At 48.4% G+C, this 13,757-nt stretch overlaps 1 protein-coding gene across 1 annotated transcript; it reads left to right on the top strand.

Annotated features, from left to right (window-relative positions):
* The first annotated feature begins 10,299 nt into the window (after nucleotides 1-10,299).
* On the top strand, nucleotides 10,300-13,602 carry Klf1 (Kruppel like factor 1). The gene is made up of 3 exons (XM_029557348.1): nucleotides 10,300-10,440; nucleotides 11,023-11,854; nucleotides 12,996-13,602. Exons 1-3 carry the CDS (start codon nucleotides 10,300-10,302, stop codon nucleotides 13,169-13,171), a joined length of 1,149 nt encoding a protein of 382 aa, XP_029413208.1. The 3' UTR covers nucleotides 13,172-13,602.
* Nucleotides 13,603-13,757: the final 155 nt, after the last annotated feature.

A 13,757-nucleotide genomic window follows, 5' to 3' on the forward strand; every position in this document is an offset into this window, starting at 1 on the left:
CCTTCTTTTCTTTCTCGCTTGTAGACCAGGCTGGCGTTGAACTCACAGAGATCGCCTGTCTCTGCCTCCCGAGTGCTGGGACTAGGGGTGCGTTTCTTTACAGGCTGTGCTAACTTTTTGGAGACTGTCTTTGTGGTTCTCCTGCTTCCTGGATTTTGTGAGTGTTTACGTGTGTGGGGGTGGGATAATCTGGAATGTGTGTGATGCTGTAAATGGATGTGGTTATTTCCACTGGGGTAATGCTCAGTTTTGTGGGATTGCGTTTCTAGAATGTTGTATGATTAATTGTATCGTCTTTTGTTTTGTTTTGTTTTTGTTTTTTGAGAAAGGGTCTCCCTGTAGCCCCAACTGACTTGGAATTTGCTATGTAGACCAAGTTGGCCTCCATCTCACAGAGATCAACTAGCTTCTGCCTCTCCAGTGCTAGGCACTCCTGACACTGTCTTCTCTTGTACTGTAGGTGAGAGCATGTAACAGGTCTGTACAAGTATGTATGGGGTTTTTGTTGTTTGGGGTTTTGTTTTTTTGGCAGGGCTAGGGATTGACCCTAGGGTGCCATGCTAGGACAAATGCTCCCCCTCTGAACTGAGCCATGTGCCCCCAGTTCTCTTTTCACTTTAGTTTTATTTTAAAATTTTTTATTTATTGTTATATTGTGTGTATGGGTGTTTTGCCTGTATGGGTGTAAGCTCACTTATGTTGTGCAATGCCCATGGAGGCCAGAAAAGAAAGTCAGATTCTCTAGAACTGAAGTTAGAGCCAGTTTTGAGCCACTATGTGGATGCTGGGAACTGAAACCCTGTCCTCTTCTTTTTAATTTTTTAATTTTTAAATTTTATTATTTTTTACTTATATGTATGAGTGTATTGTCTGCATGTACACAAGCGCACCCAGGTCCTGGAATGCCTGTGGATGTCAGAAGAGGTCAGAGCAAAGAGACATATCTTTCTAAAGTGGCTATAAAATTCTTAGGTTCGCTGTTGAATTAATACAGTTACACAATAGTGAACTCATATAAGCCTATTATAAGACATAACATTGAATGAGTTTTTAACCTTTAAAAAAGATCTCCACTTCATTTTAAAATATACTGTTTCTTATAGAAAGACTCATTGTTTTTGCTAATAACACCGAGATGTTGGCACATGCATATCTAATCTGTATGTATCTTATTATTACTAGTCATAATCGGTTGCACTCAGATCCTTGGCAACTATGTATGTCTATAAAGTCATCCAGTACATTTCAGTGGTAATGTTTATCACCTCTACTAATTAACAGGATGTAAATTTTTATGTTTCCTCCTCAAATATAATTTTTTTTAAATTTGTTTTTTTTTTTGTGTGTGTGTGTGTGTGTATACATCACACAGAACATCCCAAACCATCTTATTCAACTATATACCCACTTCCCATATGGCACCCTCCCATAGCCTTATACTCTGTTATCCCTGCTACTGTCCACTGTGTTGTCGGCATCCCCAACCATTCCCCACTACTTGTCCATCTGGTGAATCTAGTCAGCCTATCTAGAGGTCTTTGTTTTAGGAAGGTCAGCTGTTCCTCATATAGTGGTAATCAGTTGTCAATAGTCCTTTGGATAAGATTGGGGTCTGCTGTTCATTTTTCCAGTTCTGTGCTGGGTTACTATCTGGGAATCCCTTGGGCCAACCTGGCCAACAACTCAAAAGGAGGTATCCTCCTATCTGGCATTGTTGCTTGTTATGTAGCCTTTATCTATACATATGGACTCTTTTTTTTTTTTTTTTTTTGTCTTTTTGAGACAGGGTCTCCCTGTAGTCCCAGCTGACCTGATCTCACTATGTAGACCAGGCCTTGAACTCACAGTGATCCACCTGCCTTTGTCTCCTGAGTGCTGGGATTAAAGGCCTGTGCCACCACACCAGGCTACCGAGCCCTTCTTTTTATTTGTTTTCATTTTGAATCAGCGTCTCACTGAATTGCTCAGGCTAGCCTTGAATTTACTCTGTGGCCCAATCTGGCTTCAAACTTTTGATCCTCATGCCTTTACCTTCAGAGTACCTAGACCTGTGCCTCCCTAGCAACAATTTTCTTCTTTCTTTTCTTTTCTTTTTTTTTTTCATTTCTTCTTGGAAGGTTACTGGGGGTAGAATCTAGGACCTTACAAATGGCAGGCAAGTACTGTACCCACTAACCTATATCCCTAGCTTGTGTCTTCATATTCTACAGTGTGTCTGTGAATACATGATTCCATCTGTGATGATCAGTGTCTGTATCTGGTCCTCTGTATGAGTGATTAGAAGTGCTTGAATTATCAAGGTAACCTCAAGTCAATGATTTTCTTTAAAAAAAATTACATTTGTATACTGTGTGCACACACATTTGCATACCAAGCCATGTGCATGGAGGTCAAAGGAGTTTGGTTCTCTCCTTCTACTATATGAGTCCTGGGGATTGGCTCTGCCTCATCAGCTTTGGAAGGAAGCATCTTTACCCATTGAGCCATCTGCCCAGCCCTCCTTTCTTGTCCACCAACACTTTGGATTGAACCTAGGGCTTCACAAATGCTAGACAAACACTCTAGCATTGAGCTACAGCCTCAACCCTAATGCTTGGTTTGTGACTGTGGTTTTTGGTCTGACTATGGGTAGCTCAGTGGGTAGTTAGTACACAGCTCTCTGTGTAACTAAAAGTGTTCATGACCCCTTCTTTCCTTCCTCCCTTCCTTCCATGCTGGGGAATCACATTTAGCACCTTGCACATGCTAGGCAGGCACTCATCACTGAAATCACTGAACTACAACCCCAGCCCAGTTTTGATGATCCCTTGTCTATGTAATTAATTGTAAGCTTGTATTCTGTTCATCTGTGCAGTATTGTGGCAGTATTATGTATATAGATCTTTGCATGTGGCTATTATCTTCAAAATTTTTAAATTTTTTAAAAATTTATGAAATTGTTTTCAGTTTTTATTCTTTGTTGGTTGGTCTAGTTTGTTTGTTTTTTTGAGACAGGGTCTCCCTGTAGCCCCAGCTGGTCTGGAACTTGCTCTGGACCTGCCTCTGCCTCCAGAGTGCTGGAATTTAAGACGTGCCACCACACCCAGTGGAATCCTTTTTTTTTTTTTTTTTTTGGTCTTTTTGAGACAGGGTCTCCCTATAGCCCCAGCTGTCCTGGAACTCACTATGTAGACCAGGCTGGCCTTGAACTCACAGAGATCTGCCTGCCTCTGCCTCCCGAGTGCTGGGATTAAAGGCATGCACCACCATGCCTGGCAGAATCTTTTTTTTAAGACAGGGTCTCACTATGTAGCACTGGCTGGGATGGAGCTGGCTATGTTGATCAGGCTGGCCTGGAGGTCACAGTCCACTACACCCCCAGCTCTTCTCTTTATGGTCATCTGACTGGACCCTGTGTGGTTGTGTCTCTGTATACATCTTTGTGCTTTGGTTTGTGGTCAGCTTTATGTAGCTAGAGACCCTAGTGGGACATGTGTGTGTGATTGAGTGAGCAGCTGTGTACATCAAGGCCTTCTGTGAGCATTTGTGTGAAGTCTTTGATGTGTTCCATCATCCTAGTATCTGAGTCACACATCTGTCTTGACCTCCCATTGATCAGCTGAAGAAAGTAAAGCACAGAAAGAAAAAGGGCCTTGCTTTTGCCACAGTGGGCCAAGAGCACAGCGGGCAGAATGGCTAGATCCAGGTTTCCTGATTCTCAGGCCAAGCTTTCACTTATCCACACCTGCTCTCTGCATAGCCTTTTTTCCCCCTTGTCTTACCGAGGATGAACCCAAGACCATGAGCATGCTAGTCCAGTGTTCTACCCAGTCACACCCCCAGCCCCTCCCTGGGGGATTCCAGGCTGGGACTCTACTGTTGAGCACCCCCCCCCCGGCAATAGTTCTGCATTATCATGCTTTGCCTCTCATGTCTCCTGGCTGAGTGGGATTGTGTCTGAGTGTGATCACTGGTCTGTATGTCCCCAAATGCCCAGAGCCTCACTGTCCCTGGATCTTCCCACCTTCCAAACTTCCTCCTCAAACAGCAGGGAGACCATCACCACCCTGGGCTGTCTGGGACTCTGTATAACTCTCCATCTGGTTACCTCCCTCATCCTGCAGCTTGTGGCCTCTTGTTTCCAGCTTCCCATGAAGCCACCTGTGCTCTGAGCAGGTACGGGCACTGGAGTTCTCTGATGCTCAGTGAGTGTTATGGGGCAACAACAATGTCCACTCTAGGAAACGTAAATCAAGTTTCAGTCCTTTTACTCCCTGGGGAAGTCTACTGTCCTTCCTAGCCACCTGCTCTCAGGGCTCTTGACCCAGCCAGATGCTACCCTTCACCCCAGACCTTTGTCCTCTTGCCTGTGATGCAAAGATGCTAAACCAGGGAAACTCTCTTGTCCTCTAGGAAAATCTCTCCAGGTGGTTTGAGCTTAGTGGTAAATTGCTTTGCTTAGCCTACCCAAGGCCCTGAATTTGTGTGCACACACACAAATCAGTATTTGTAGAAGACATTCCAATTGCCACCAGTTTGCTTGAGATTTATTAATACTTACATCATATGAAAGTATCTTGTCTCTTTCTTTGTGTAACCCTAGGGGAACCCTGAACTCACTGTGATCCTACTACCTCCGCCTCTAGAGTGCTGAGATTATAGGCATGAGCCACCATACCTGGCTAAAATATCCATCTTCAAGTGTGTAATTCATTGTGATGTAGAACACTCAAAATATCCTGTAACAAACACTTCTATTTAGTTCCAGAGCATTTCTGTCCTCCCAAGGAAGACCTTGTTCCCATTAGTAGACAACTACCCCCTCCCTCAAGTCTCTGGCAAGCACTAACTCATTGTCTGTCCTTAGGACTTTGCCTGTTCTGGGTATTTTATATAAATGAAATTGTACAATATGTGATGTTCTATGGCTGCCTTGTTCCCCCCATTAGTGTGTTTCCCAGGTTCACCCATGTTATAACATGGATTGGGGTGGGGTATGTAGCCCAGAGGTGAAGGCTGAATGTCTTTCTCTGTTGCTCTCTACCTTTTTTTCTGAAACAGGGTCTCTCACTGAATCTGGAGCTCAATGATTAGCTAAGCTGGCCAGCCAGTGAGCTCCAGAGATCTCCCTGTCTCTGTTTCCCTATCTCTGGGGTTACAGATGTGCACCACTACACCTGGCTTTCATGTGGGTGCTGGGGATGTGAACTCAGGTCCTCATGCTTGCATAGCAAACATTTTAGCAACTTTACTGTGGCACGCGTCAATACTTTATTCCTTTTTATGCTGCATATGACTTGCGCGGATACTGTCTATCCAGTCTCCTATCAGTGGACACTTTGGCAGCCTCTGCTTCTTGGTGGTTGAACAGGCTGCTGTGAACACTCCTGTGTAAACATGTGCTTAAACACTTGTTATTGATTCTTTGAGATATGAACCTGTACAGTATAGGTGGAATGCCTGGGTTTTATTTATGTTTGACAGAGGCTCTCACTACATAGCCCAGTATTGCTACCAAACCAATTCACTTTTAACTTTTTTACATTTAATATTTATTTATTATTTATTTATTTTTGGTCTTTTTGAGACAGGGTCCCTCTGTATCCCCAGCTGTCCTGGAACTCAGGAGGAGAAGTCAAATGAATTTCTGAGGCTCAGTGGTCAGCCAGTCTAGCCAAATTGGCAAGCTCCAGGTTGAACCCTTGTCTCAAAGAATAAGGTTGAGTGGCTGGAGAGGTGACTCAGCGGTCAAGAAGAGTGACTGCTCTTGCAGAGGATCTGGGTTCTGTTTCTAGCACCCATATGGCAACTAACTATCCTTAACTCCAGTTCCAGAGGATCCCACGCCCTCTTCCTGTCTCTGTGGGCACTGCATGCACAGGTATGCTTACATACGTGCAAACAAAACACTCATACACATAAAATAAAAATAGGGCTGAGAGATGGCTCAGCGGTTAAGAACACTGGTTGTTCTTGCAGAAGACCCAAGTTCAAATCCCAACACTCACATGGCAGCTAACAACTGTCTGTAACTCCAGTCCTAGGGGATCCGACAGCCTCTTCTGTCCTCCTCTGGCACTGCATGACATGGGTGCACTTACTTACATGCAGGCATAACACTCATACAGATAAAATAAAATAATAAATAAATAAACACTGGTTGTTCTTGCAGAAGACCCGGGTTCGAATCCCAGCACCCACATGGCAGCTAACAACTGTCCGTAACTCCAGTTCCAGGGGATCTGACAGCCTCTTCTATCCTCCACAGGCACTGCACGACAGGGGTGCACTTACCTACATGCAGGCAATACACGCGTACACATAAAATAAAAATAATAAATAAAATATTTTAAAAAATAAATAAAGTAAAATAATAAGCCAGGTGTGGTGGCTCACGCCTTTAATCCCAGCACTTGGGAGGCAAAGGCAGGCGGAGCTCTGTGAGTTCAAGGCTAGCCTGGTCTCCATAGTGAGTTCCAGAACAGCTGAGGCTACAGGGAGACCCTGTTTCAAAAAGACAAAAACAAACAAACAAATAAATAAATAAATAAATAAATTTTAAGATGGAAAGATATAGAAGACAGTTGACCTTGACCTCTGATGAAGGCTCATCCACCCAACATGTGCACACACACAAACCTAATACAGAAAAAGGAGGAGGGGGAGGGGCAGGAGGAGGAAGAGGAAGAAGAGGAAGAAGAAGCCCCAAACCTTGAGGAGGAGGAGGAGGAAGAAGAAAGCCAAACCTTGGCCTGGCAAGATGACTCAGCAGGTAAAGGTGCTTGCCACTAAGCCTGATGACCTGAGTTCAATCCTAGGCCCAGGTGGTAAAAGAAAATAATTGGCTGTCACTTGTCTTCCTCTGACCTCAATGTGTTGTAGCATGGGAATACCATGTCCCAAATAAATAAATGCAAAATAATTTAAAAAAACCTTTCCTGTGACTCCACCACCTTTCCGTATAATTTCCAGCAGCACATTCTTGCCAATACTTTTTTTTCCTGTGGTCCTTGGGGTGGAATCCAAGGCTTCACCCATGCCAAGCACACACTCTAGCACTGACTCATGCCACTCTCACAGTTGTACCAAGCTGCCTTTAAGCCTGCCTTTTACTGTCCCCTCCCCCTTAACACAATAGTGCATCTGCAGTGATACATCCCTGTCTGGGTGAGGCTGTGGCCCTTAACTATCCAGAGACTTGAATCCAGAGGCTGGACAGATGGCTCAGTGGTTAAAAGTTCACACTGCTCTGGCAGTGAACCCAAGTTCAGTTCCCAGCACTCAGGGCAGCTCACAACTACCTGTAGCTCCAGTTCCAAGGGAAGCTGATGCTTCTGTGGGCACCTGCTTATACAGATACACATGTACACATAATTTAAAAAAAAAAACTTTAAGAAATATTTTATTACTTTTTATGTGTATGAGTGTATTGCCTGCATGTGTGTAAGTGCACACATGTTGTACGATGCCTGTGGAGGTCAGAAGAGGGCGAGTTGGATCCCCTGGAACTGGAGTTATAGACAGTTGTTAGCCACCATGTGGGTGCTGGGAATTCTGGGTCCTCTGAAAGAGCTGCCAGTGCTCTTAGCCACTAAGCCATCTCTCCAGCCCCATTATAAAACAAAACGGAGCCTGGTATGATGGCGCACACCTTTAATCCCAGCACTTGGGAGGCAGAGGCCGCTGGATCTCTGTGAGTTCAAGGCCAGCCTGGTCGACATAGTTCCAGACCAGCTGGGGCTACAGGGAGACTGTTTCAAAAAGACCAAAACAAAACAAAACTAACCTCAAACTTTCATGGTTTGAATCCATGTCCCTGTGATTGCCTACTGAGTGCACTCCCTATGGTTAGAACTAATAGAAATGTAACTATTTGGCAATTGCATATGGTTGACAGTGGTACCCATGTTCATGAAATGTAGGCTTTAGATGTTGTTGTATGGGCTTGTGTCTGTATGATATTTTGTAATGTACAGCAACATGCATAACTGTATCATTGTATATTTGTGAGTAGCCATGTGTGGCCATGTTTTTATTTTTTTGAGGCAGGGTAGCCCAGGCTGTCCTTGAACCCACTATGTAGCTGAAAAATACCTTGATATGTGTATGAATGTTTTGTCTGCATGTATGAAAGTGTACCACATGCATGTGAACCCTCAGAGGTCAGAAGAGGGCACTGGATCCTTTGGAACTAGAGTATCAGATGGTTGTTAGCTATCACGTGAGTGTTGGGAACTCTAGAAGAGCAACCAGTGCTTTTAACCACTGAGCCATCTCTCCAGCCCTGGACATTGAACTTCTAACCCTCTTGTTTCCACCTCTTGAGTGTTGGGATCACATGCCCAGTTTATGCAGTTGGAACCTAGGGCTTCATGCATGCTAGCAAGCATTCTACCAACTGAGTCACATCCCCAATACCCATGTTTGTTTTTGTGTCTGAGGTTATCTGTGTATCTTTAATAACTTCAATGACAATATATGCAGGAATTCCCATGAGACTGCTAGGTGTGGTCAGCCTGTAAGTGGGAATGCACACCTGTGATTGTTTCAGCACCTGTCATGAATTATGTCTGCAGGATTGCCTGTCTATATCACAAATTGCTAGACAAAACAATATAACAACTATATAGCACAGTGCATCTGGTATTATAATTAAAGATGATTTAAAGTATATGGTAGAGCTAGCTGGGTGTGGTAGTGTTCACCTGTAAGCCAGCACTCAGGAGCCTCAGGCAGGAGGCTCACGAGTTTGAGGCCAACCTGGCTACGTAGTTAGATTGTTGTATGAACTTCCATTGGGGAGACAGGAACAAGTGTCTGTTCCCCACAAAATGGGCAGCAAAAGCAGACTCCCCTCCTTCTATGAGGGAGTATCAAAGGATCAACCTTGAGGGTCACTCACATGTCCTCATAACTGCTGTAATGAAGATAATGGCCTTGTGGTGTTCTATAACAGAGATCATCTCAAACAAATAGGGGGTGGGGATGTGGCTCAGTTGGTAGAGTGCTTGCCCAGCATGCATGAAGCCCTGGGGTCCATCCCCAGCACAAACTGGGTGTCATCCTCAGTTACGTAGTAAGTTTGAGGCTAGCCTGGAACATATAAGACCTTGTCTAAATAAGTTAGCTGTGGACAGGTTCTACACAAGTACTATATTTTTTTCTTCTTCAGTACTGGAAACTGGATCCAGGACCTTGTGAATACTGGGCAAGCCCATTTTACTTTTTATTTTGAGGCAGGGTCTAAGGGGCTCAGACTGGCCTTGAACTCTGTAGTCCAATTAGGCCTTGAACTTGTGATCAGCCATCCTTGTTCTGAGTATCTGGGATTACAGGCCTGCAACATCAGCCCCAGTTTCCTGTGCCATTTTCTATTAAGGGACTTGTGCATCCCTTGTAGATACTGATCGATGACTGTACATGTGTGAGTCCATGGTCGAGGAATCAGGAAAAACTTGTGTCTCTCTGTAACATGTGGCTGTGTGTGTCCGTGTCCTCTACCCTACCCTGCCCCCCATGGCACCAGAATGGAGGTCTCAGAACTGCAGGTGCCCCAACCAGCAGTTGAGGCTCCATCTAATGGTCCCAACCCACCCAGAAGTTTTGACCACCAGGCAGGTGCCCCTGAGGCTCCATGCAGTGCCCAATAAGGGCCCATGGTGGGTAACAGTGGGCTGATTTGACAGGTTTCCTCTTGCCAACCAGCTCAGACCCCAGGAGCTCACAACTCAGGCAATTCAAAGCCAAGCAATTTGTGGATCCAACCCCCAGCCCTCCTGCTTATGAAGGGACAGAACTATGGCTGTTCTGGGCCCCCACCTGATAGCAGCCTGCAACATCTGGTGTGTCTGATAATGCCTGGAAGGAGCTCTTGCCAAATCCCGCCATCAGCACTGTGCACCGTTGCTGCTGTCTGTTGGGAAGGGAAAGGGCTGTAGAAACCCAGTTGGGGGTCAAGGGGTCCCAGAGACCCTTCCCAAGATATCTGTCCTTCCTGTCACCCCTTCTCCAGGAAGATAGACTGAGATTAGACTGCAGGGGCCTTTCAGTTCTTCATGGGATTCAGCCATCTCTTAACCCTGCCCCTGAACCCCCAACCTTGGAACCCCCAACCCTTGAAATCTGATTTGGCTTTAAATATAGGGTTGGTTTTTAGGGACCAATCCTAAACAGGCCAAGGTGAGATCTGTTCCCTTGAAAGTGGACACCCTCCTAACACTCCCCCCTCCCTCCTTGCCTGGGTCTTATCGGGGAAGACAGCCAATCCACTGAGGGCAGAGAGGAGCCCTCCAAGGCCCCCCCCTAAGAGCCGCATAGTCCATGAGGCAGAAGAGGGAGAGGGGGCCTGAGGCCCAGGGTGGGCACCAGCCAGCCATGGCTGCAGCTGAGACGGTCTTGCCTTCTATCAACATGCTTACCACCCTGGGCCCGTTCCTGGATGCACAGGAAGACTTCCTTAAGGTGGGGCCAGTGAAGGACAGATGGTTGCACTAGGACCCAGGGCTATGCCCACAGTGCTTGAGGAGTTAGGCCTCTATCTTACTTAGGTATCCTCCTCTGCATAGGTTGGGGGGGTCTGGTTTTGGGGTGCTGATGTAGGGGTCTGAAGTCAAGGTGGGGTCTATGTCTGTGAGCTTAGTGCCTTAAAGCTCTAAGTTCAAAGGGACAACATCCTAGATAAAGGTATCCCGGGATTCCACGGTTTAAGATTTAATCTTGTTGGGAGATGGGGAAAGGCTGGTAAGGGTAGGGGTGGGGTACACTGAGTCAAGCTTGCCCCCATCGTCCCATCCTGAGTTCTGCCATCCCTTCCCCCATTCTGAATGCGGTTCTTGATAATGCAAGTCTTATCTGTCTTCAGTCAGCCCTGATGGACTAGTCTGGAGTTGAGAAGGGGTTTAGGGGTACACTGTGGGGGAGTGATAGACAAACCCCCTTTCCAAAGCCTCTGACCAGCCTGCCCCATTGGGGTCTCCAGCCGGGACTGCACCAGGGCAAGGTAACCCGGTGCCCAACCTTCAAGCGGGGCGATCCCTCCTGCAGTGGTGGCGCTCCGACGAGACACAGGACATGGGCCCGGGTCCCCCAGATCCCACGGAGCTGCCTCTTCACGTGAGCCTGAAGTCGGAGGACCCTCCAAGAGAGGACGAGGACGATGAGAGGTACCCGACCTGTGCCTGGGATCCAAATGTTTTCCTCGCCAACTTCCCAGGTCCGAAGCTTCCTGGAGCGCCCGAGACCTGCGCTCCGGCGCCCTGTGAGGGTCCAGTGGCACAATACCTGCCGCCGCCGGAGACTCTGGGCGCGTATGTGGGTGGCCCGGGGTTGGTGGCTGGGCTTTTGGGTCCCGAGGAACAAGAGGCCTGGGCGCACCCAGCCCCGCGAGCCCCAGTCCCTGACCCCTTCGTGGCCCCAGCCCTGGCCCCGGCATCCGAGCCCAAGGCGTTGCCAGTGCAGCCGTCGTACGCGGAGTCGGGGTTGGGGTCGGCTGGTGGCTACTATCCGCGGACCGGGTTCCCGGTGCCCACGGCGCCGGGCACCTCCTACGGGCTGCTGTCGGGGTACCCCGCGCTGTATCCCGCGCCGCAGTACCAAGGGCACTTCCAGCTCTTTCGTGGGCTGGCGACACCTTCGGCCGGCCCCGCCGCGCCCCCTTCCTTCCCGAATTGTCTGGGCCCGGGTACAGTGGGCACGGGACTCGGAGGCGCTGCGATCGCAGGAGAGCCAGGCCTGATCCCAGAAGCCGCTGCGACTAAGCGCTGCCGAAGGCCCTGCTCTCGTAAGAGGCAGGCAGCGCACACGTGCGTGCACCCCGGCTGCGGCAAGAGCTACACCAAGAGCTCGCACCTAAAGGCGCACCTGCGCACGCACACCGGTGAGAGGCCACCCTGGGGCGGGGCCGGGAGCCCAGCAGAGCTAGACAGCAGGAAGCGGAAAGCAGAGGGTGGGCTTGGAACGGCAAAGGCGTGGCTAAAAGTGGTCAGAGAGCAGGGGCGGGGCAGAAGAGGGAGGATCTTGAGCCTCAACCACTCAGTCCAGGCCCGAGGGTCTAAAGGTTATTGTCTAAAGGCAGTGAGGCCGGGCGAATCCCAGCACTCCAGAGGCAGGGGCAGGTGGAACTCTGTGAGTTCGAGGCCAGCCTGGTCTACATAGCGAGTTCCAGGTCAGACAGGATTGCATAGTGAGATCCTGTTTCAAAAAATAAGAAAATAGAAAGAAAAAAGAGGAAGTGGGTTCAGAAAGGACCTGGGAAAGAAACCTGGAGAACATTTCAGGGGTTTCAGGGCTAGAGGCTGATGTGTAAAACCTGGGCCCGAGGTTGGAGGAGTAGCAGAAAACAGGCAGGAGGGGCGGGGCTAGAGGAGAGGTTGCGGGGAGGGTACAAGCTTGGATTGCCAGGGCTCAGGGCATAGCCTACCGGTATGTGGGTGCTCGGGTTGGAAGCGAAATCAGCCATGTAGGAGTGTCTATGGTCCAGAACCGACCAGAATTGGTTTCAGGGGAAATTGATGGTGATCCCAGGCACACAGGCAGGCTGCAAAGAAGGAAAATCTGGGAGACAGGGCATAGGAAGAGAAAACGGTTCCAGGAATGGGGACAGGCGTGGACCGGGGATACACACCCAGGTCCCGGGCGCGGGAGGGTGGAGTCCAGACATAGCAGGGCTTGATCCCTGGAGGCTCAGACCAAGGCCAGAGACAAGGTTGGGCAGCAGTAGGACAGTTTGCTTGGGCAAGAAAGGGCTGGAACACAGCCGGCAGGACCAAATGATTAGGGTGTGGCCACAGAAGGACTCAGCACGGAACTATTCTCTAGGAAGAGCAGCCAAAGGTATAGGAGACCGGAAATGAGATATGCGGGACTCCAGAAAAAGGGTCAAGTCCTAGAGGGAAGGACTTTCAGAGTGAGGGCTTATTGTGTGGGCTACATATCTCACCTAAGTCTGGCACAGCAAAAGGGCAGCCCAAGAACTGGGTGGGTTGGACGGTGGTACTCATAGCTCCCCGCCCCGACAGGAGAGAAGCCTTATGCCTGCTCCTGGGATGGCTGTGGCTGGAGGTTCGCACGCTCGGACGAGCTAACGCGCCACTACCGGAAGCACACAGGACAACGCCCCTTCCAATGCAGTCTCTGCCCACGTGCTTTTTCACGCTCTGACCACCTGGCCTTGCACATGAAGCGACACCTTTGAGCCCCACTCCCGCACTCCGCACTCTGATCACACCAGGGGCTGGGAATGGAATAAGAATGGATCCACCACAGGGTTGTTTTCTGAAGGATGGGCCCTTGTTTGGACTCATGGCCCCACACATATACCCCACAGATCAAGAACTAACCCGTAGACCAACCCAAGGGGACATTCGTGGAAAACCTCTCATCCTCAGCCACAGGGAGCCACACAGACACATCTAATGGCTTCACAGACCAAGCAAGACAAATCACCAAATAAACTGACTCAGATGGACCCTCATACAAACTCAGGGGTGCCCTGGTGGCCATGTGGGGTGAGGTTTCCTAGAGGCTAGAAGGGGACTTCACATTGTTTCTGGAAGCTCCATCCCCGACTGTGAATGGTTATGGGTCCTATAAAAATTCCCCTCCCATATAAAACCAGTGTTGGCCTGCTTGTACTATTGGGGGACGGGGGCTGGAAGTTAGGAGTATGAATCCCTAAGAGGTGATACTGGGAGGCTGCACACAAATCTCTTAAACCTCCATGACTCCCTCACTTACTATGATACCCCTGTCCCCAGGCAGTGCAATCCTTACATCCATTC

The sequence above is a fragment of the Nannospalax galili genome, unplaced genomic scaffold, assembly GCF_000622305.1.
Source record: "Nannospalax galili isolate Female #2095 unplaced genomic scaffold, S.galili_v1.0 scaffold47, whole genome shotgun sequence".
In the NCBI taxonomy this organism is placed as follows: Eukaryota; Metazoa; Chordata; class Mammalia; order Rodentia; family Spalacidae; genus Nannospalax; species Nannospalax galili.